The following is a 24,330-nucleotide window of genomic DNA, read 5'->3' on the forward strand; positions in this document are numbered from 1 at the left end:
CAACTAGATTCCACCCTTCCCTGCCCCCAGGCTTCTACCATTTCACTTACTGGCATGTTCCCTTCAACTTCCTTTGCTTTGGGCCTCTATTCACCTCTTCCTCCTCCTTCAAAGTATAGCTACATTGGCTAAGACCCCACAAAACAAAGTTGCCTTTAGCAATCGTTCTTTGATAAGACAACCAGGAACCCAAAGCAGATAAATGGAATAAATAAAGTAGCTTTGAGTTTTCTGCTAGTTCAGAGGTCACCCAGGGGATTAGGATCTATGCAGAGACCTGTGGAACCAACCCACTTTCCCAGCACCCCCTTCCTCATGCTGCCGGGACTTGCACATGCCCTTAGGAGAAACTGGGCAGCTGCAGCTGAGTCACAGGTCACTGTGAGCCAGCCATCAGCAGAGCTGTGTTTCTTGGCATTTATCCCAGACCCCCTCATGGCAGACTTCTGTGGCTCTGCTGGGATTCTGACTTACCACTATATTCCAGTGTGAGATGCTTTGATTCACTCAGTTAAATTTTATTCACTCTAGTGGTTCCGACCTTAGCCCCATTCCCTTCACCTTTCCCCTCACATGTGATCACACTACCAATCATCTTCAAATGGGGTTACTGTGCTTGAATTAACATGTATTAACATGTCCCAGCATACCTATTACCCTCTGTATGCTCTCAGTGACCTCCTAAAGCACACAGTGCCCCTCACCTGTAAACCCTGCCTCCGCACACGCGTTGCCAGGCTGGAGGAAGTTCTCTTGCTTTTCATTCTTGGAAAAGACCAATAAAAACCCATTCTTTTGTTTTTTTGCTTGTGCTTGCCATACCACTGATCTCACAGATACTTGGTTGACCAAGCAGTCCTATGGATAACTTCCAGCAGATACTGGAGGGCAGAAGCCAGGGCTTGCAGGACAGGCTCTGCTGAGGTCCAAACACATGAGCTATTTGTTAGGTGAACTCATTCCTGGCATCCAGCAGATACTGAGTTTACAGTTGCATTTCATGGGAATAGAGGGAAAGGAAAGACGGGAAAAGAGGGCCCATTGTCCTTTGGATGAAGGCTTATCTTTACAAAGCAGGAGCCATCTGTGAGCTTCTAATCTTCAGAACAAATGGCATATCCAGGTCTGTCCATAGAACCCACAATCTTAGATTTATTCTGAGCCAGGTAGACCAGCCACGCTCAGCTCCAGGTTCCTCACTTCCCTGGGCAGCTTCTTCAGTGGCTTAAATCCCTGCTATGGGTGTCACTGTAGGTCCGATCTCTGTTCAGTTTTACTGATGAATGCCTCATCCTGGTCTTTGAGCTGATGGACTGGTTTTTAGAAGATACTAATCAGCAGAGGTCAAGTCTACTGTCGTCGAAGAGCCCCTCGGCACCTGGAATCTGAAGATCTCCATGTTGTCATTGTTCCTTTCAAAATTGACATCTTCAGGATCCCACTGTGAAGAAAAGACACAAAGATATTTTGGTGGGACAGGTCCTTTCAATCTATTACTATCCCGCACCCTAAACAACAACTCAATCTTAGTTCTGACACAGGCAAAGATAAGGACAACTGGGTGAGGTCAAGTTAACCAGGCCTCTGTTTCCTGCACCTAAAGGGAGCAAGTACACCTTTAAATCAAGGAATTAATGAACCATTACCCTGAACAGACCAGCCCCATTTCCCTTGCCACCTCCTTTCTACTGTCCCCCATATTCAGCAAATTCTTATCTAGTGAGTCTGAGACACGATCCCTTTATCTTGAAAATGTCTACCTCCATGCCTAATTCATCCTTGGAAAAGACCAATAAAAACCCATTCTTTGGTTTTTTGGTGATGCTAAGAATTGAACCTAGGGCCTCATGTGTACTAGGCAAGCATTCTGCTGGTGACCTATAGCCCCTCTTTTTATTTTATGTATTTTATTTTGAGACAAGGTCTTGCTAAGTTGCCTGGGATGGCCTAGAACTTTTCATCCTCCCACCTCAGCCTCCTGAGTAGCTGGGATTGAGGCAAGTGCCACCATACCTGGCCTCAACCCACTCTTGAGAGGAAATACCTCCTCTGGCAGGAAGCCTGCCTTGGCTGTGTTAGCCCAGTGAGCTTGCACCTGCTCCTTCTTTCTTAGTATTACATCTGCTACTCATCCGTACCTGCACATGGATGGCCTCAGTCTTTCTTTGGACATCTGCCTTGTTCTCTTAGGGAGATGATGAACTCCTGAAGAGCAGGGCTCTCACTTGGTGTTTCCTCTCAATTTGAGGTCCAGAAGATTTGTTAAAAATAAACACTTCAGCCACTGTGCCTGGTATAAGTGCATGTCTGCAATCCCAGCAGCTTGGGAGGCTCAGGCAAGAGGATTATGAGTTCAAACCCAGCCTCAGCAACTTAGCAAGGCCCTAAGAGACTTAGCAAGACCCTGTCTTGAAAAATAAAAGGGTTGGGGATGTGGCTCAGTGGTTTAAGTGCCCCCAGGTTCAATCCCTGGCTCTGAAAAAATAAACACTTAAAACCCAGTTCAGAATGGTGGGCACTGCCAGTGAATATTTCATAATCTGACTCAGATAAGTATGGAAAATTGAAATTTTCAAGGGTAAGGGTAAAAAGTTAAAAAAAAAAAAAGCTGGAACATAGCCTTTATGAAGGTATTTGCAGATGATGGATTAGAGAGAGAACTCTGCACATGGTCAAGACCCAAGGGATTCTTAGTGCTACCCTTGATGTTCTAGCTCCAGAGGCAAGTGGGGACTGGACCAAGTCCTCCTTCTGTCACAAACTTGCTTGCTCTTCTTTGGGCCTCAGTTTCTCTGTACATAAGCTGAGGGTTGGATCAACAATTAGATAATAAGACCTCTTCCATTTCTGAGCCTCTATGACTGATGATTTTGAGCCATGAGGTCACATTTGACAGTACTGGGAAACACAGAAACAAGCAACAGTGATGGAAAATGTGGCAGACTAGGCTGGATTATGTATTTGGACAGAGGTCATAGACCCCAGATTTATGTCTGACAAAGACACTCTGCCAGATGTTCAAACTTGAGCTGAATCAAACAGTCTAGTTCTTAGAGGTCCCAAATAAGGTCTCCCAAATAACATCCATGTCATGCCAGTTATAAAACACACATTATGTCTCTGTTTTGAAAAGAAAAGCTGGTTCAATTAGAAATTCACTGACAATAATTGAACCAACTTCTATTACTTGATGATTTAAAAACCCATCATGTTAAAAAGACCCCAGTGACCCTATAGGCCTGGGGATGAGCTGGATTAGTTGATGCAGTTCTGCCCGCTGTAACAGCCACTCCTGGTGTGAACTCCTTATTTACTTGTGGTTATAGACTTGGCTGGACACCTTTAAGTAAATTCTTCCCTGATGTTATCAAAGATTCCAAGTAAAAGAGCTCGCTGGCCAGCCTCTGTGACCCACTTGCCCAGTGGCACAAGTATGGGCCCATTCCATTCTCAGAGGATGGAAGTGTGCTCTCTGATGAAGGCTGTTTTGGAGCTGAAGCCTGGGTCCTACATCAGAGTTCTCAGAAGGTACTCTGGACCAACCCCACCAGAAGGACCTGGGCTACTGTTCAAAAAGACTGATGCTGAGGACTCACCTCAGCTCCTACCTTCGGTTTGGCATTTTAACAAGTTCCTATGATATTTCTTAGATGCTCTGATGTTTGAGAACTATGGCTCCAACTGCTGAAATGACTTCTTAAAAGTTATTCTTGCTAATCCTGACCAAATCAGCTGCCCGCAAACAGAAACAACCTGCCACTTTGACCAAGTGAACTCTTTGAAATGAACTAGGTATTAGACAATATTTTAAATCCCTTTCTTTTGAATAATATGTTTTAAAACTTCATTTATTGCCACATCTGTAATCTCAGGGGCTTGGAGGCTGAAGTAGGAAAATCACAAGTTCAAAGCCACACTCAGCAATTTGACAAGACCCTCTCTCAAAATAAAAAATAAAATGGGCTGGGGATGTGGCTCAGTGGTTGAATGCCCCTGGGTTCAATCTCTGGTACAAAAAAAAAATAAAATAAAATAAAGAAAAGAAGGAAGGAAACACAAACAAACAAAAAACCAACTTCATTTTCTCCCGCATGGTACTCGGGATTGAATCCAGGGCCTCATACATGCTAGGCAAATGTTCTACCATTGGGCTATATCCCCAGCCCTATTTATTTATTTTTTTTTTATTTTGAGACAGGGTCTTGCTAAATTGCTGAGATTGGACTTGAACTTGTGAGCCTCCTGCTTCAGACTTCCAAGTAACTGCGATTAAAGGTAGTGCCACTGTGCCCAGTTAAAACTTCACTTTAAGTAATAAAAATATTGCGGGAAACCAGTCATGAAAATAATTTGAACAAAAGATAATGCATTTATTCTCCTCTCAGAAACCATCCTGGGAGATGACAGGCACAGGCAGTTGTCATAAAACACGTGCTCATCTGCTACTGCGAGGCAAAGATGGCATGGTGACAGCAACCAGGTGCCCCAGGTCTCAGAAAGACAAATGTGTGGAACTGTTTATCCTATCAGCTGCTGCAGCCATGTCACACCAGCACTACCATTGGTGACCTACGGCGACTCTCGCTTGCTCATAGGCCCTGTTCCAATCCATGGATCTTCACTGGGTTATGCCTGTTTTCTGAGTCCCTAGTGGATAGTATGGGCTTATGTGAATACCCCCAAAGCAAAAGACTCTGAACTAAGAGAGCCCGGCTAGTCCTCAAACGTGTCTCTTGCTTTTTACATCCTTTTTTTTTTTTTTTTTAATGGATTTTGTCATGTGCCATCATCCGAGAGCCTCTAACAAAAACAAAAGCTGAAATCAAGCCATAGAAGTCCCTCCTGGAAGAGAGAGACAGCATGATTGTCCATACCTGCTCCGAGTTTAGGGCCTCCCAATACTTCTGCTGCAGGATAAAAAGAGAGACAGAAAAATGTTGGACTGATTTTGCTATCATCACACAGCACAGCAGAGCAGAGCTCAGTGCCAGCCCATCTGCTCAGGGAGCCAGGAGACAGACCCTCAGATGGTTTAGAGGCAAAGGGACAGCCAATTTCAGCAAGCAGAAAAGCAGCAGTTATTAGCAGTGACAGGTTAGTTAAATGATCAAAAGAATAATCACGATTACTAAAAAGGGTTGCAGGCCCTGGGAAAAATGACTGTAGAGATTTTTAAATTAATATTACTATAAATTAGTGTTATTAGGGACAGTAATAATAATAATAAAGCTAACCACATGGCTGAGATGATTCAACACAAACCCATAAAACTAAGAAAGAGAGATGCAAATAAAATCCCCACCTTGAAATACGGGGTGTTTGCTACCAGCCAAGATTCAGTTTTAATCAGCATTTACTGCAGGGTTGGTTCTACTCCAAGCCTCAAGTATGTCTGACTCAAGTTCCTGGAGCACGGGCACCAAGGTTAGTGCTCCCTCTTCCAGGGCGCCTGCGCAGCCTGGGAGACCTGTATTTCTGACACAGAGCTGGGGACTGCAGACGTGTTAGGCTGATCTGTGAAATATCTGTTAACCTTACTAGCTGCCAATATGAACTGTGCACAAGATCTGGGGTCATTGTCACATGAAAACAAAGACTCTGCTGTTCAACTCCTTCAAATTTTCATTTCAAACAGCTTCTTTCAATCACATAGAAAAGTAAAAGAGTAATCTAATGAACACTAATGGATAAATCCATTTTATTTGATCTAGTGCCCAAATCTTTTCATTTGCTAAAGTATTTTAAAGTAAATAATTTCATTTGTAACTACTCTAGAATGTATCTCATAGATAAAGACTCATTTTTAAAAGTTCTAAGCATAATGCTGTGATTATATCTAGCAAAACCAGTGGCAATTCCTTAGCATTCACTTTTTTTTTTAAATTTATTTTTTAGTTGTAGTTGGACACAGTATCTTTATTTTATTTATTTATTTTATGTGGTGCTGAGGATGGAATCCAGGGCCTTGCAGGTGCTAGGTGAGCGCTCTACCGCTGAGCCACAACCCCAGCCCCAGCATTCACCTTTTTTGAGGGGTGGGATGTTGTGGATGAAACTAGGGTCTCATAGATGTTAATAAGCACATGCTTATTACCACTGAGCTACACCCCCAGCTAGCATTACTCTTTTGCTGACATCTGCTGCAGGAACATAAACTGAACATAAATGGTGTTTCCACAGCACCACAAAAAAACAGAAATGCGGATGATGTAAAGTAGGGGTTGAAAAAGTTCAATAACTTACAAAGGTCATGGAAATAGAGAAATGATTTATTTATCCACTGGGGGTTGAACTCAGGGGTGCTTTACCACTGAACTACATCCCCAGTCTTTTTTATTTTTTAATTTTGAGACAGAGTCTTATTACATTAGTGAGGGTCTCACTAAGTTGCTGAGGCTAGCCTCCTCATCCTTCTGAGTTGTGGAGATCACAGGTGTGCACCACTGCACCTGGTGGCTAATAAGAGAAATTAAATAAAAATACTAACCTTCACCTTTCTGGGAAAATACAGGTATTCATGCAAAATGTAAATGGTAATTTATGATTATTACAGTTAGTGTATATTTGTTTATTTAAAAAAATTACTAAATACAATATGGTGTCCTGGATTGTAGCCTAGAATAGAAAAAAGAACATTAGTGGAAAAACTGGTGAAATCCAAACAAAACCTGTGGTTTAGTTAAAAGTAATGTACCAGCGCTAATTTCTTAATTTTGATAAATGTAGGAAGGTTATGTAAGCGAATATTAGGGAAATTGGGCAAAGGGCATAAAGGAATTCTGTACTAATTTTTGAAACTTTTCTGTACACCTAAAATTATTCCAAAATAAAAAGTTTATTTAAAGCCAAACAAATAAGAAAGCAAACATAAATAGGTTTTGAGTTCCCCAAGTGGATTGAAATAAAACTTTAGAACTGCCTTTAAAAATCTCCATCATGGGGGCTGGGGTTGTAACTCAGTGGTAGAGCACTTGCCTTGCATGTGAGGCACTGGGTTTGATCCTCAGCACCACATTAAAAAAAAGGAACCAAACCAAACAAAATGAAGGTATTGTGTCCATTCACACCTAAAAATAAATAAATAAATAAACCCCCAGCAATTGGAGAAGAGTGCCCTCTAGTGGAGATAGTAGTCAGGATTTTTTTTTTTTTTTTTTTTAAATGTTAAACTGTTTCAAATGAATTATGATAATATCTGAAGGGACAGTTACCCCAAGTCTTTTTAAGTGAGGTCTCTTCATCTCCCCAAAACTGTATAAATAACATTTTATAGTCTTTTACATGCTTGAATAACAAAATGTAAGCCAGGCACAGTGATGTGCTCCTGTAATCCCTGCTACTTGGAAGATTGGGGCAAGAGGATCACAAGTTTGAGGCCAGCCTCAGTAACTCTGCAAGGCCACATCTCAAAATAAAAACTAAAAAGGCTGGGGATGTTATTCAGCGGTTCAGTGCTCCCTCCGCCACATCTCAAGTTCACTCCCAGAACCGAAAAAAAAAAAAGCAAAAATGTGTTTATCATAGATAAATTTTCAAAAAACACAAGTTCCATAATTCTATCCCTAAAACAGCACTTCTATGAACTGCTACTAAACAGACCTCTGAAACATATATAATAATATATATTTCTAATGAAATATAATTAAATTATTCACATAGTTTTTCTCCCGCTATATATAACAAGCATTTCCACATTTTCTCTCTCTCTCTCTCTCTCTCTCTCTCTCTCTCTCTCTCTCTCTCTCTCTCTCTCCTTTTTTCCTGAGCTGGGTCCTTGCTGTGTTGCCCAGGATGGCCTCCAGCTTCTGGGCTTTAAGTTGTCTTCCTGCCTCCAGAGTAGCTGGGACTGCTCCAGCTGGCTCCACATATTCTTAACTTGTGTCCAGGACCATCGTCTCTGTGAGCTACAGCATGTGGCATTTCAATTCACTTCTTTCTTTTTGTGTGTGTTCTGGGGATTGAACCCAGGGGAACTTAATCATGGAGCCACATCCCCAGCTAAGCTTTTAAAATATTTTATTTAAAAACAGGGTCTTTCTAAGTTGCTAAGGGCCTTGCTAAGTTGCTGAGGCTGGCTTTGAACTTGTGATCTTCCTGCCTCAGCCTCCTGAGCCACTAGGATTCCAGGCATGGGCCAGCACCCAGGGCAATTCACTTCATCTCTACAAGCTCACTTTCCCATGCTTGTGGGAGCAGCACCCTGCAGCTCTGGTCTATACAGCGTGTGGCAACATTTCTTTCATTCCTGAGGAATCGGAGGTGTGGCTAAGTCACTGAGGAAATAAGAGTCACTGTCTTAAATTCAAGCTGGTGGATCCTCAGAGACCATCTGTCCAGCTCCTTCCTCCTGCATCTGCGGAGAAATGACCTTCCCCAAGGCTGGGAGGGGAGATGGTGCTAGACTTGGCAGAGGTCATAATGTTTTCATGGCCAACTATACACCAGCTTCAGCTCTCCCAGATTCCATTAAACCAACTGCCTTTTGACCAAGTCCCTTTAAAACATTACAGAAAAAAAAAAAAAAACCTCATCTCTCTATTTTTATTATTTATTTATTTATATTGGGGGGTGGGCTGGAGGTTGAACTCAGGGCCATGACCAACGGGGTGAGTGTTCTGCCACTGAACTACACGCCAGTCCTACTTTTAAAGTATATATAAATATACAGCGCTGGGGCTGGGGCTCAGTGGTAGAGCACTTGTCTCACATGTGTGAGGCACTGGGTTCGATGCTCAGCAATGTATATAAATAAACGAATAAGACAAAGGTTCATCAACCACTAAAAGAAATTAAAAATATATATATACAACCCAAATTATTAAATATATACAAATTATACAATATACATAAACACAAATTATTAAATATATAAAACCCAATTATAAATATTGTCTAATTAGCCAACACCATGGACGTACTCTGCATCACCCAGAGCTTCACCCCCCCAACGGGCTGTATCTCCTCCTCCCTACCTGCTCTATTTCTTGCTCGCTCTTCCTTCCTGGGATGTTGTAGAGGGAAAGAACTGGGATGTAAGAAGGGAAATGTTCCAGAGGCCCTGAAGTGCTCTGTGCAAGGGCAAAACATGACCCCATGGCTGGTTGGTTTGACCATGCAAATCCCTCTCCATTCAGGTCTGCACAGGTCTTTCCTGAGCAGGATCAGTGACAGTGAAGTTCTGACCCCTGTGGACAGACCTCCTTTATTGAGAGGACACAGTGTCCTTGGAAATACCCCAGGGTTGGAAGGAAAGGCCTACCAGGTCAGTGGAATTGGAAATACTCTAGAGACCACAGAGGCGGGGAGGGTTCTGAGTGGAGCTAGGCAGACTCAGCAACCAGGTTAGCAAGGACACTGGCAGAGTATGCTTTTGAGTTGCCCATTTGTTTTCCTGAGAGAAGCCTGTCCAAGAACTGACCCACATAATCACCCTCTGCCTGCCTCTTCCAACATACACCTTCCACTTAGGGTTCTGTTGCGAGGTGGGCCCTGAAGATGGCCCAGTCCAAAGCTGGAGTTTCACCATGGCCTCTGGGTGGACAGCGCTCTGTTGCATTTCAAAGCTCCTTCACATCTGACTTTGGCCAAGCCTCCTTTACCCTCTGGGGCTCATCATCTCCACTCCAGACCAGGTTGTGAAAAATGAATGGGTGGTGCCCAGTTCTTCAGCCATACAGGCCAGAGCCAGTATCTGAGCTCAGACCCTCCGCCTTCTGCATTTTCCATGGCAACAAGTGTGGTGCCTTGGTAATCTTGCAAAGAGCTGGCAGCACTCCCATTGGACCCATCTAGTCCCTCTGTCATATGGGAGCTGGGTCTCATGATTCCCATTTACAGAGGGAGAAACTACAACTTGAGAAGTCCTGTGCAGGCCCAAGCCCCAGACAAGCCCCTGCATGCACCCCACTCCTGGGCCACTGTTCTTTCCCTTACACAGCCCAGGTTCCCCTTGGAGCCAGTGAAGTCTTTTCCCCACCCAAGGGGAACCGGCTGCCCCACACGTTTCAGGATGGACTATGTTGTGCTGGTTCTGAGGGCAGGTGCCCTCACCTCCCCAAGAAGGAAAAAGACCTGTGGAGGGCAGAAGCCACATCTTTAACTTGATTCCTGACCTTTGCTGCCTCTTGGCATGTTCTAATTTCCTTCTTCATGCTTACATAAATTTTCTTCTAAAATTGGCAACCTGCCCTGGTACTGGGGATTGAACCCAGGGGTACTCTACCACTGAGCTACACCCCCAGTTCTTTTTGTTTTTTATTTTGAGACAGAGTCTTGCTAAGTTGCTGAAGCTGGCCTCGAACTTGGGATCTTCCCGTCAGCCTCCTGAATCAGATCACACCTGTGTGCCGCCACTCTCGGCTTAAACTTAGCACTTTCATAGTCATTTCTCTGTCTTTTTCTCCTAAAAGAATGATTTGGCTTTAAGAATGGCACATGTCCAAGGGAATCTGTCCTGGTCAGCTGGTTCTGAATGTGGTTTGGAGACAGAATAAGCAGTCTTGGTTACCAAGAGCCTGAGGCACAGAATTAGTGAGGACACTTGACCCTCTTCCGACACAGCAGTCTGGCGTTCAGCCCTGTTCTCATGCCACACACACACAATGCTGCATGCATTCGATGTGCACCCTTGTGCACACACACACACACACACACACACACGGCTGCAGAAGCTCCTGTCCTGGACATCTTTGCTGTGCACACTTTGTGCCAGTGACAGAAACAGCTCCTTACAGAATTCCTACACAGCTTACAGCAGGCCTGTGCCATTAACTCACTGCCATTAACACTCTTTGGTCACAAGGCTGGACTCTGTGTGTTCTAGAATCCCACAGTCTCAAAGACAGAAGAAAAGAATAAGAAGCCGTCGAAAGCCACACCACAGGAGCAGCAGTGCTGGGTCCTCTGCAGTTTCCCAAGTCTCTACACTCACACCCTCACCGTGCTTTAGGTCAGCACAGGGGGACACAACACACACATCTTTAGCAGTTCCGGTGCTGGGGAAGGTCGGCCCTGCACTCAGATGGCTTCCTGGAAAGTGACAGGCCACTCCTGTAAGCCCTGCTACTATTTTCTTTGACCTCCCACTTGTGGACTCGGACTCCATGAGCTCAGTGACCCTTTCTTTTTTTGGCGGGGGGTACCAGGGATTGAACTGAGGGGCACTCACCCACTGAGCCACATCTCCTGCCCTATTTGGTATTTTATTTAGAGACAGGTTTTCACTGAGTCACTCAGTGCCTTGCTTTTATTGAGGCTGGCTTTGAACTCCTGACCACTGGGGTTACAATGACCCTTTGTCAGCAGCTGTTCAGTGCACCCTTTGGACAGCTATGCCAGGACCAAGGCGGCCCTTGTGCTAGACGGGTGGGTGATGGTTGAGTGAGTGGATCTACGGTCTGCGGAGGGTGCACCTCCTGGAAGGTATCTGGAAACTACAGGGCCCAAGCAAATGGCCTCTCTACGTGGCTGTTGGTCTCACTGGGGCTCTTAAACCATTCATCTGGTACCCTGGTCGATCCAGCCCGTGGGATCTTTGAAGAAAGACAAAAACAATCCAAACTGTCCCTCCATGGTCCTGTCTCATTCCTCCCTGGATTTATTTGTAAATCCCAATGTTTTACCCTCTGTTACTTAGGACATTCAATGGGAATAATGGATAACAGACATGGCCTGCAAAGCCATGTCATGGTGCTCAGGACAGGGGGCACACGGCCAAGAACATGACATCAAAACCTGGCCTCAGAGGTCAGTTATGAGATGATCAAGGACCTTAGGGGATGGACACATCACCTCCGAGTCCAGAATAGCTCCCAGGCCCCTGGGCCTGGACAGTGGGAGTCGGGAAGCATTCACTTGTCAATCCAAAGGGTCAAGGAGAAACCTAGGAGGTAAGTAAGAGGCAGACCACGGAAGCCAACCTCAGTGGAGTCCAGGGCAGAGGGCAGAGGCATGGGTAGGCAAGAGTGGGGAGAGATGCCCTAGGTTACCTGAGTCCAACACCATGAAATACGTGAATTCTGCAAGAGAAGTCACAAACCACAGAAGTAATACCTAAGCCCTGACATTGATTTCTACAGTTTCATCTTGTCACACTCCTAAAAGGAGTGTGCGTGAGGCAGAGGATCAGATTGTGGCCAATTTACCAAGCACTAGACCCACCAGGCTGGGCAGGCTGGGGCCTATGTGTCCTCAGGTATTCTCCCTTTCAATTTGGGCCTTCAGAACACATCTGCTGAATGAGCCACCAGATGGCCAACTGAGGGGGACTTGTTAACCATCTGCTGAGCCCCTCCTCTCCACAAGCCAACCAGGATCTCCAAAAATACTACTTCCAAAACCCAGGTGGCATATCCATCATGCCCAGTCCCACATTGGTTGAGTGGGCTTAATTTTCTTCTTTACTTTTTTTTTGTTTTCCAAATTTTATACCAAAAACATGTATTACGTTTATTTCTTTATTTAGAGACAGGGTCTCACTCGGTTGCTCAGGCTCAAACTGAAGAGCTCAGGCGACCCTCTCGCCTCAGCCTCCTGAACAGGTGAGCGGTGTTACTTTAAAAACAGACGCCCTGATGGATCACACACCCGAAGAAAGCTCCACAGCCTCCTGCTCGCACACTAGACAATCAATACTGGGAGCGTCACAATTCCATTTGATCCGCTAGTGTGTGTGTGGTTAAGGTGAGGTTATCTCTTTATAGGAAGGACCCTGGTGGCCTGTCTACAGTGTATTTATGTTTTAGGGTGTGAAGCAGAAAGACTGCAGGGGAGAGGCCGGGGGGACTGGGTTTCTGATTGTTCCTTTTACCATGGACAAAAGCATCATTTCCACTTGCTTAATTTAAGAGTGTGACCCTGTATCCTAGGAACTGACATATTTTAAACAACAGATTTATAAAAATGGAGAGAAAATAGAGTAAAACAACAAGGACTGCAAACCAGCCACAAGGACAGATGTCTGAATTTTCAGTTTCCCTATTCAGTTCTCGCCTCAGCCGAGGGTGGGCAGCAAGACATGCTTATTTCCACAGAGCGAATGCTGCCCACCTCTCCCCCGAGCCTGCCCTCAGCAGCCTTCCTGTCCCTTCTCCTTAATGAATTCAGTGTCCAGATTATTCCTTCTCCCTTAGCCTTAGGCCTTGGCAGACACCGCTGTGGACCCTGGGTGTCCCACGTGTTCTGAGACTGGATCCAAGAAATACATGACATGGACTCAAAGTGGATCAGGGACTTAAGATTTAAACCAGAAACCCTGTGCCTAATAGAAGAAAAGTAGGCCCAAATCCTCATCATGTCAGATTAGGCCCTGACTTCCTTAACAAGACTCCTCTAGCACAAGAAATAAAATCAGGAATCAACAAATAGGATGGATGCAAACTAAAAAGCTTCTCAGCAAAAGAAACAGTCAGTGAGGTGAATATAGAGCCTACTAATTGGGAACAAGTTCTTACCACATACACATCAGATAGAGCACTAATCTCTAGGATATATAAAGAACTCAAAAATCTTAACACCAGAAAAACAAATAACCCAATCAATAAATGGGCCAAGGACCTGAACAGACACTTCTGAGAAGATGATATACAATCAATCAACAAATATATGAAAAAATGTTCAACATCTCTAGCAATTAGAGAAATGCAAATCAAAACCACTCCAGTCAGAATGGCAGCTATTATGAAGACAAACAACAATAAGTGTTGGAGAGGATGTGGGGGAGAAGGACTGCAAATGGGTGCAACCAATAGGGAGACCAGTATGGAGATTCCTTGGAAAACTTCAAATGGAACCACCATTGGACCCAGGTATCCCACTCCTTGGTTTATACCCAAAGGACTTAAAAACAGCATCTACAGGGACACAGCTACATCAATGTTTATAGCAGCACAATTCACAACAGCTAAACTGTGGAACCAACTTAGATGCCTTCAGTAGATGAATGTATAAAGAAACTGCGGTATATATACACAATGGAACATTACTCAGCATGAAAAGAGAATAAAATCATGGCATTTGCAGGTAAATGGATGGAGTTGGAGAATATTATGCTAAGTGAAGCAAGCCAATCCCCAAAAGCCAAATGCTGAATGTTTTCTCTGATATGAGGATGCTGATCCATAATGAGGATGGGGTGGGGGGGGACCTGGAAGGAAAACTTTAGATAGGGCAAGGGGAGGGAGGGGAAGGGAGGGGGTAGGAAAGACTGTGGAATGAGAAGGACATTGTTACCCTAAGTACATGTATGAAGACATGAATGGTGTGATTCTACTTTGCGTACAACCAGAGACATGAAAAATTGTGCTCTATATGTGTAATATGAATTGTAATGCATTCTACTGTCATATATAACAAATTAGAATAAAAAACAAAAAAAAGAAATATATGACATGAACTGACACAGAAATATGACCCAAAGGGTACAGAAGTCCTAACACCAACCTAGTTCTTCATGCCCACTGTGTTCCAGAATTGAGGAATAGAGAAAGATGACAGTCACTCCACAGCTCACCAGACCACGCACACTCCAAAGTACAGGTGTGTAAGGGACTGTGTGTTCTGGGCACTCAGTGGAAGAGGCCACAGATGGGGTGGGTTCTCCCAGGAGGTGGCATCTGGATAGGATTATGAACCGTGGAAATGGGGCTAGAAAGATGAGGCCCAAAGGCCTGGGGACAAAGAAGAGTCCACGCTCAGGTCAGAGAGCTGGGTGAGGGCAGGGAAGAACAGGAGGCTGGGCAAATGGAGAAGGGCTAGAACATCACACCAAGGAACTGGACTTCATCCCAAATCAGTGGCTCTGAGTTTTGGATGTCAGGGTCCAGTATAAGTTTGATAAATCTGAGAACTTAGAATAGATAATGATTGTTTTGCCAAATGAGGCCATTAAAAACCAAACCAAATAGGTGTAGCACCACTCATCTGTAATCTCCAGAACTCTGGAGGCAGGAGGAAAGCAAGTTCAATGCCATTTTCAGCAATTTAGGAAGACCCTGTCCCAAAATAGAAAGGGCTGGGGATGCAACTCAGTGGCAGAGCACCCCTGGGTTTGGTCCCCAGTACTGGGGGTGGGGTGAGGTAGGGTAGGAACCAAACCCGAACCAAAAACTCAACCCTAACTACCACCTATTATTACCATCATTTCAAAAAGGGCACTTAACACCAAAAAAGATGGAAGAACACAAAATCAGAAAGAAAGACAGTCCTTCCCTCACCAAAAAGAGACAGCTGGCCCCCTTCTGCCAACATGCCCATTACCACCACATCGTCCTCATTCTCTTTTTTTCCTCAGACAAATGGAAACTTCCTCGTTGAATGGGGCCAGAAACATAGTTATGGGACAACTCAGACATGAGACTTGTGCATCCAAGATGGGATGAGTTTTGCTCACAGATACAAAATGAAGCAAAGGTACTAAATAAAGTGTGCAGCCTGTGTGCTGGCACGGCAGAAGGAGCTGACATTCCCTGGGACAAAGAAAAGCTTCCATGGTCAAATGGGCTGGGGAAGCACAAAGGCTTTCTTCTTTTTTTTTGCAATGGCTGGAACAGGGCCTGGTGCATCTGGTGTACGCTAGACAAGTGCGCTACCACCAAGCCACACCCCTAGCTTTTAAGACTTTTTGAGACTTTAAAAACTAGTTTATTATTTGTGCATTTGCTTCTGTAGACTCAAATGTGCAAGCGATCCCTGATGACTAGACTCCAAAACCCAGTGTTCCCCTGACCAGATTGACCATGGGGCCTTCTTCTTAGTCCCGAGCTGGTTTGGGAAGCTCCTCAGGCAGACTGGCAGCAGGCAGACTGGCAGCTGTGCAGAGGCGCATTCTTTAACAGCAGGGTGAGGTTCACTGGCAAGATCAGAGAAGAGCACAGCAAGCCCGAGGAGACAGGGTGAGTGTGGGTGAGCGACACACCCCTGCAGCCGCCCGCAGGCAGACCCTGTACCTCCAGGTCTGAGTTGATGGAGGACATCTCAGAGGAGCTGCTGGAAGACACTCGGGCCCGGATGACCTGAACCGGAGGGTATGAGGGGGGCTCTTGCAGTGACGTGTCTCCTGTGCTGGTCTGTCCATCACCAGGCAGTCTCATGGCACCACAGCTTGCCTGCAAGGTGTGTGGGAAAGGGCAGGTGGGGACACTTATTTTAGTTCATTTTTGAATTGTTGAAGCATCCACACACTTCAGTTTTAAAAGGTCTAAAGGGTGTGCAGTGGTCACCTGGCACCATCATCCCTTGACCACCCCGAGGCAGCCAGTGCCCAAGCTCCTGCGTCCTTCCAGATCTTACACACTCTCACACACACACAAACACACACATTTCCCATCTGCACAAATTCTAGCACAATTCATATTCTCTTACACACTTAAATTTTTTTACTTAACAATAAGCCTTGAGATAGTTCTATCTTAGAAGCCTTGGAGCTTGGGGGTACCATTGTGGGTGTTCATTATCTGTTCATCAGTCCCCTAGTGGTGAAGGTTTAGGGTGCCTCTTATCCCTTGCATTTACAATCAGTGCTGACTGCAGCAAATTCCACCAGACATCCAAGATTTCAGGGTATTCAGAAGATAAATTCCTAGAGGGAAAATTAGTGGATCGAAGGGTGTGTGCATGTGTGACTTAGTCAGCTCTTGCCAAAAATGCTCTCCATCTAGACTTTACCTTACCTATTCATGATGTGGCAGCATACGAGAGAGCATCTGGGAGAGTTGGGAGGTAAGGGAAGAGGTAACCTGAAAGATATCTATTTATTCTCTGGCAGGGCTCACAGGAGGCTTCCTCAGAGTTCAGAGAAACTCCATCACTGGGCTTTCAGAGTCACATGGGAGTCCAGACATTCCAGGCCAAGACACAGAAGCAGCTCACCTGCTTTCTGGGCCTCAGAAGGAAATCAGCCCTAAGTCTCAGGTTCCTGATCTCTCAAAGTAGGAGGTGATCCCTGCCTGGCCTCTGTTGAAGGAGTGTCACGGGGCCCTGTGTAAATGCTCTGGACATAGGAAAAGAATGCCTGGGAGTGTTTGTCCCCAAATCAAGCAGGGCTTGGCCCTCAATGGGCTAAATGCACAGTGTCATGTGAGTCATTGGAACAGGCAGAGAAAATAAACAAAGAAATACACTCAGTGTTCAGCCCAAGAACATGGGTGAGGTGCCAGCCCTGCGGCTCTCCTCACCCGCAAAGGTGCTGAAACAGGAACCTGTGGGCGGAGGTGGGGAAGCAGGTGGCTCCCTGGCAACACGGATAAATCTTATAATCTGCTAGGGCGTGCCACATCCGAGTCAACAAAGAGGCGGAGTTTTCAAATGCTCCAAGCAAGAATGTGGCAGTTGATCTATGAAGCTCTATGCCCCTCTCTAAGCCTAGCCTGAAGGATGAGTGGCACCCCTGGCACCTCCTCAAAGTCTCCCCTTAGGATCAGCTCTTTGTTAGCAAAGAGCTGGGAAAACAAGGAGCATCCCTGTGGCCCTTATTACCCATTTCTAGATGACTGTCCAAACAGGATCCGTGTCAGTGCATATGACCAACTGGGCACCTGTCTCACCACAACCTAGCCCACTGGGGTCATCTCATTGAAAAAAGGTAAAACCAGAAAATCACCGAGCAGGTACAATATGGCAGCAGAGGAAGTGTGTTCTCTTTATAAAAGCTCAGGCCCCCAACTCAGATAGGCTTAGTCTGAAACCTGTTTCTGTGATTTCCTAACTGTGGAATCTTAGGTAAGTTACTTAAGTTCTTTGTGCCTCAAGTTTTTTGTTATTATTGTTGTTTTGGTTTTGTGCTGGGATAGAACCCAGGGGTGCTTTCTCACTGAGCTATATCCCCAGCCCTTTGGATGCTTTATTTTGAGACAGGATCCTACTAAGTTGCTGAGGCTGGCCTTGAACTTGCCATGATTGTCTTGCCTCAGTCTCCCAAGTTGCTGGGATTGTAGACTTGCGCCACTGCACCTGGATTTTTTTTTGGAGACTGGGTCTAGCTATGTTGCCCAGGTTGGCATTGAACTCCCAGCTCAAATGATCCTTCTGCCTCAGCCTCTGTATAGATGGGAGTACAGGTGTGCACCACCATGCTTGGCTCTGTGACTCAACATAATTATTATTAGTTAAGATTAAAAAATAGATTAATAATAGTATCAATTTCAGGGGCTGTTGTGATAATTTGTATTAATATTAACAACTGTTTATAAAGCACTTACTTGGAGTAAGCCACAGTGCTCACTTAGGGGATGGGCAGCATAGTGGGGCAGGGCACAAGCTCAGGTAGAAGCAGGTCTCAATCCTGGATCTACCACCATTAAGCTGTGTGACCTAAGCAAATTGCATACTCTTTCTGTACCCCAGTTTCCTTGTGTGTAAAATGAGAATAATATCTCAAGGGTTGACAATGAGGGTAAAAAAGCCAATCTTTGTAAAGGGTTTAGATCAGCACTCTATTCTATAAGACGCACCAGGTAGTGTTCGTGGTTACTGTTTGCTCAGAGCCTGGCAAGTAGCCCTCACTCAGTAAGCAGGCTGCAGTGGCAGCCCAGGAGCCCCGGGAAGGGCTTTCTGCCGGTGCTGGATGGACTGTGAGGCTCTGGGCTTCCCCCCTGGTCTCGCCCTCTGGTGGACACAGACGGAAGAGGCGGGCAGAAGCTCAAACCAGCTGGGGGCTTCAATTGCTCCCCATGAAAGAGGAACCTGCGCTCCTAGCAGGGACCCAGGCAACCCTGACTTACAGATCAGTTATAGTGAACATACCTTTTGCCCTTTCTTTTCTGCGGTGCTGGGGATGGAATCCAGGGCCTTGTGTGTGCCAGGCATGTTCTCTTCCACACAGTACGTGCCCGCCTCGCACACTGCTTCTTTTTCAGAAGTTAGTTCCATAATTTAAAATCGTCTAGTGCAAAGCTTTGGCCAAATGTCACCAGAGTTCCCTGTGTCCTCCTGAGGGCTTCCCACAACCCACCCACCCTCCTCCCTATGGTCAGAAGGATGGTTTTGTGGCTGAAGTGGACTCTTTAATCGTGACAGCATGCTCTAACTCTGACCTTCGCTTATCACACAGGGGTGGCTGCATCCAACATCCGAGGAACAACAATGGCCAGGAGTAAAGCTTATCGGTCAGGCCAAACTTACTCCCAGCACTAGTGTCCTCTGGGCAGCTGGGCAGGGACCACATTGCTGAGCATGTGCTCAGAACATCCCTTTACCCAGGGGCCATGACTCCCAGGTTACAGGCACTGGGAGCCATCAAGACAGGAGACAAAGTTCCCTCCCAGCAGGAGATGGCCAGCTAACAAAGGTAAGAGGCAGGGGGAAGAGCATTGCAGAGAACTTCCAGAGATAGCAAAGTGACAGGACAGAGCAGTGGAGGCTACTTCTGTCTGGGGGTTGGGGAAGGCCTGTGGGGAAGGTGACAAAGATCAGCAAGAAGCAGCCACGGTGGGCTGGTGTGTGCTCTGTGGTGGGGCACCCCATGAAGCACTGCTGGAGAGGAGTGAAGCAGGGGGAGCAAAGGGGGCGTGGCCTGGGCCTGGGGAGCCTGGGAGTCTCTGAAAGGAGTTTAGATTTTTGTCTGGCACAGTGGCGCCCGCCTATAATCCCAGAGGCTCAGGAGGCTGAGGCAGGAGGATTGCAAGTTCAAAGCCAGCCTCTTAGCAAGGCTCTAAGCAACTCAGTGAGACCCTGTCTTTAAATAAAATATAAAAAAGGACTGGGGATGTGGCTCAGTGGTTAAGTGCCCCTGGGGGTTCAATCCCTGGTACCAAAAAAAAAAAAAAAAAGGAGTTTAGATTCTATTCTGCATGAAAAGGAAAGCCAGAGGAGTGTATTAATCAAGGACAAGACAGTAATAGGTTTGTATAAGATCCTCTGGCTGCTGGTGCAGGTGGAGTAGTGATGCAGACCAGCTAGGAAGCTGCTGACCTATTTTATTATTTCATTTCATCTTATTTTATTTTGTTTGTGTTGGGGATGGGACTCAGGGCCTTGCACAGGCTAGGCAAGCACTTTGCCTCAGAACTATACCCTGAGCCCTCAAGATTTATTTTAAAGGAAGCATTTACAGGAGCCATAAATGGACTGTGGACATGGGGGTGTAGCAAGGCCAAGAAAGGAACTTCTGGCTTGAGCCACTGCATGGACAAGGGTGTCATTTACCATGATGAGGAAAATGGGATTAAAGCCAGGATAGGCAGGAAATCCAGAATTCTGTGTTGGAGGCAAACGTGTGAGATGCTGTGTGGTGCCACCAAACAGGCATCTGGGCAGCTGGGACTGGAACTGAGTGGAGAGGAAAAGGACATAGATGCAAACCAGGGAAGCCAGCAAGAGCTGGGACTGTGGTCCTCAAGAGCACACCCACAGAAGGGGGCCCCCCCACTCTAAAGCCAAGCTTGATGGGAGGAGCCAGCAGAAGCCAAGGGGAAGGATTAGCTTATGAGCGTGGTGGGAAAGCCAGGAACACGGGGACCACAGAAATCACAAGAGAAATGACTGGATTTAGCAACAGGAAGGTCACTGGTGACCTTGACAAGAACAGTCTGATTGGAATAGTAGGACGATGGGGTGAACTTCTCCCCTCTTCCTCAACCCTCTTCCACCTGAGGACCTGGAGTGTGGGCCAGGACCCTGAGAGTCACCCAGAGCCCTCCTTCCCCTTGACCCCACATCCTTGGCCCCTCACACACTCTGCTTCCCAGCTCTCGATTCCACCTCTGCTTCTCCTGCTGCAGCCTTGGTGTAAGTCAAACCCCTCTTCCCAGGACTTACCACTGCCCTGGCTGATGGCCCTGCTTTTAGGAGGCTGAGGCACTCTCTCCTGCTTACCCAACAAGGCCCAGTGAGGCTCTGAAATGCACAACTGACCTAAGTCCAGCACTGAAGCCTCCCAGGTGGGGCTCCCACCACCCTCAGGGTGATCGTTAGCCTCCCTGGGTAGAGATCTGTACCTTTTTATCTCCTTTATTCTGGGAGGATAATAGAGTAGGGAACCTCAAATATGCCTCGTTGGCATATGGATTACTTTGAGTTAAACACAAATGAAAACCAGCACAAGTGGAGAAGATATGCACCTAACTGCCTACAAGTAAAGAGTTGTCCCTTGGCGTCGATGGGGAAGTGGTTCAGGACCCCTCAGATGCTCAACTCCTTTGGCTAAATGGTGTGGTATTTGCATATAACCCTTGCACCTCCTCCATATGCTCTACATCATCTCTTAGATACGCCTAATATCTAATTCAACGTAAATGCCATGGAAATGGTTGCTATAGTATGTTCTCTAGGAGACAATGACAACTAAAAAAGACTACATCTTCAATATGGAAATACTTTTTTTTTTTCAAGTATCTTTGATCTATAGTGAATTGATCAAGGATGTAGAACCCATGGATATAAATGTTCCTCGTAAAGGAAATTTATTTTTACAAAGGAAACTTACATTTGTTCCCTGGAAAAAGAGCCACTTCCAGAGACAACTCTCACCACTAGAGACTTGTTGCATTAACAAGACAACCCTTAATCACCATACACTTCCTCCCTTGTCTTTCTTAACTTGCTCCCCAGCGCCAGAAGCCCCAAACCCCTTTTCCTGCCATAGTTTTTTTTCGTGAACTTCCGCATACAAGTAACTAAAATGTGCTCTTTCTTACTCATTTCTGTCTTTTGTTGGTTTGATTCATAATCCTCAGCCATTATACCTAAGAGGGTAGAGGAAAAGCCTTTTTCCTCCACTCTGCTCCCCTCCAGCTGTCCCACCTGCAACCTTGGAGAGATCCTTTTTCACATGGTTCCTATCAGCTAAAGTATCATCTCCTCCAGGAAGCCTTCCAGGACTAATTCCCACCCTTATGGACACTTAGCCATGGCCCAGGCTGGCCACTCACCTGCTGTATAGGCTCGACGGTCAGCTCCATGTAATGACTGATTGCTGCCATCGTCTTCAGTGACTTGCAGTGTGACAGGGTGGTGAGTGGCACCCAATCTGAAGTCTTTCAAGTGGAGACAGGGAGAAAGAAATTTTAAAGTCAGAAGGGATTTTCTAGAAATGAGGTCCCCATTTTATTTAAAGGAACGCCTAGGGCATTTTGTTTGTTTTTAAGGTACAATTTCACTTTTTGGCTTCCTGTAAGATGTGCTCTCTACTGAGGTCACCCCTGGGCCAGTGGTTCCTAAATTTTGCAGTGCAATGAAATCAGTTAGGGATCTTAAAAAGCAACACACTGGTGCTTAGTTGCCACCCAAGGACATTCTGATTTAATTGGCATGGGATGGAACCTGGGGCTGGGTAGCTTCCTAGGTGGTTCTAATGGGCTGCAGAATTTGGGATTCACTGCAGTGGTGTTAAATAATGCAGTGGTGCGTGCCTATGATCCCAGCTACTTGGGAAGCTGAGGCAGGAGGATCACAAGTTCCAGGTCAGCATCAATGACCTAGCAAGAGATGATATCAACATAAAAAGTTAAAAGGGCTGGAACACAGCTCAATGATAGAGTATCCCCAGGTTCAATCCCCAGTACTGGAAATAAAAAAAATGCTTTTGTAAAGCAGGGGTTCTCAATCTTTAGCATGAGCTTGTTAAAATACAGATTGCTGGACTCCACCAGAGCCCTAGAATTTTCATTCCTAACAGGTTAGCAGGTGAGACTGGTCCAGGGACCACACTTTGAGAATCACTGCTGCCAAGGATTGCTGCGAGATTCCAAAGGTTTCTACTTCTCTATTCAGAATACTCAGACATGCAGAATTTTACATCCTTGGCTTTCTTTTTGGGGTATGATTTCATACCCCATGCTGGAATAGAATGAAAGTAACTTCCGCTTAGGAGCTTCGTAAAGCCTAAAGAAAAGGCTTTTACCTTTGTCATATACACCATTGTCTTCTAGCTATTAACTCAGATCACAATGGTAAGCCTGAAATACTCCAAGGAGCAGCTTTACTTTTTACCTGTTCAAATACACCCACTGTCCACCTCCCTCTTCCTTCTTCCTGGCCACAAAGGATATTGGCTCACAGTCTCATTCCCACTCTCTCTGAGAAGAACCTAAGGTAGCTCAGGTAACAGGCAAAAATATTTCCCCCCCAAAAAAATTAGTAAAGAGGGAGCTGACTTATATTTAAGTCCTTACAAGTTTTCCTGTATTATGGGTTACTGTCTCGACTCTTTAGAATCAAGTTCTTTTGATGAAGACAAATTGCCTTAATTAGAATAAGTTCTGGCTACTTGTAGAGGTTACATGATTGAATTGTTAAAAATGGAGGCAAAAGTCTGGGGGCACAGCTCAGTGGTGGAGCTCCTGCCTTGAATGTGTGAAGTCCTGGATTCAATCCTCAGCACCACCACCAAAAAAAAAAAAAAGGCAGAAGGATCACAAGTTCAAGGCCAGCCAGAGCAACTTAGCAAGACCTTGTCTCAAAAAAGGCTGGGGATGTGGCTCAGTGGTAGAGTGTTATTCCCTAGTAACAAACACATGTGAAGGAAACAAACGTTTGTTTCAGACATAATAAGTTACTAGTGGTATAACAAAATCATAAATGGTGGTCATTATTGTAAATGAAACTTCTGAAGATCAGTTTTTTAGTAATATCAACTAAAGTGTAGTGTGGTTACAGTGCAGTGATCACAAATAGCACATGGTCATTATGGCTTAAGATAAATTTCTAGAGTCAGCACTGCACACAGATTCTCACAAAGTCCAGACCAAACGGCTTGGTATGGTGATGGGCTCTGGAACACTGTGTCATGTGGGGGTGATGATATGGATCTCAAAGAGCCATATGAAAGTGGGCAGACATATTTTTATAAAATATGAATGGAAATCAAATTGTGAAACTAATACATGGATTGGCGCCGTAGTTGTGAGTTCATTTGTTACCAAATAATGGAAGTGGATATTTGACTATTACACCTACATTGTTAAAAGTATATCACTAAATAAACTTGATACACTTTTAAAACTGGGAAGATAAAGGATTCCATTGCATTTGGGGTCACTTAGCTTTGGACAGAAACAGCAGCTTTTTAAGTGACCAGCTGGCCAATGGTGGAAGGACTTCCAGAGTTCCCAAGCCCAGCCCTCTGCGAGGCTCTCTGACTCTCCAGCTAGTAAACACTTCTGTGGGGCCAGAGGTTTTCCCAGGAGAGACCTTGTCCTTGGTCCCAGCCTCCTGGTTCTCTCCCTCCTCCTCTGCACAGGTCAGAAGGGCCTGGGTGTCGGGGCTCTCTCTGGCTTCTGTGGAGAATCCTAAGGCTTGCCTCATCTTGCTCTTCATCACACACGAAAGGAAGATGATCTGAGATTTGGAAGTTAAGGGACAAGGAAGTGGAAAGCTTCCGGCTGCCCGGCACTGCCC

The 24,330-nt window shown here is 45.5% G+C and overlaps 1 protein-coding gene across 1 annotated transcript in view; it reads right to left on the reverse strand.

Annotated features, from left to right (window-relative positions):
• Positions 1-502: 502 nt before the first annotated feature.
• The window catches only part of Tmem44 (transmembrane protein 44), a 39,768-nt gene continuing 15,940 nt past the window's right edge, over positions 503-24,330 (reverse strand). Inside the window, exons 9-13 of the mRNA XM_015499896.2 lie at positions 24,124-24,270; positions 21,864-21,968; positions 15,945-16,103; positions 4,875-4,907; positions 503-1,441 (exon numbers count right to left, since the gene is read on the reverse strand). Coding sequence (XP_015355382.1) covers positions 1,331-1,441; positions 4,875-4,907; positions 15,945-16,103; positions 21,864-21,968; positions 24,124-24,270 — 555 coding nt within the window. The 3' untranslated portion in view covers positions 503-1,330. The remainder of the gene's footprint in view (positions 1,442-4,874; positions 4,908-15,944; positions 16,104-21,863; positions 21,969-24,123; positions 24,271-24,330) is intronic.

The sequence above is a fragment of the Marmota marmota genome, unplaced genomic scaffold (assembly GCF_001458135.2).
Source record: "Marmota marmota marmota unplaced genomic scaffold, marMar, whole genome shotgun sequence".
Taxonomy (NCBI): Eukaryota; Metazoa; Chordata; class Mammalia; order Rodentia; family Sciuridae; genus Marmota; species Marmota marmota.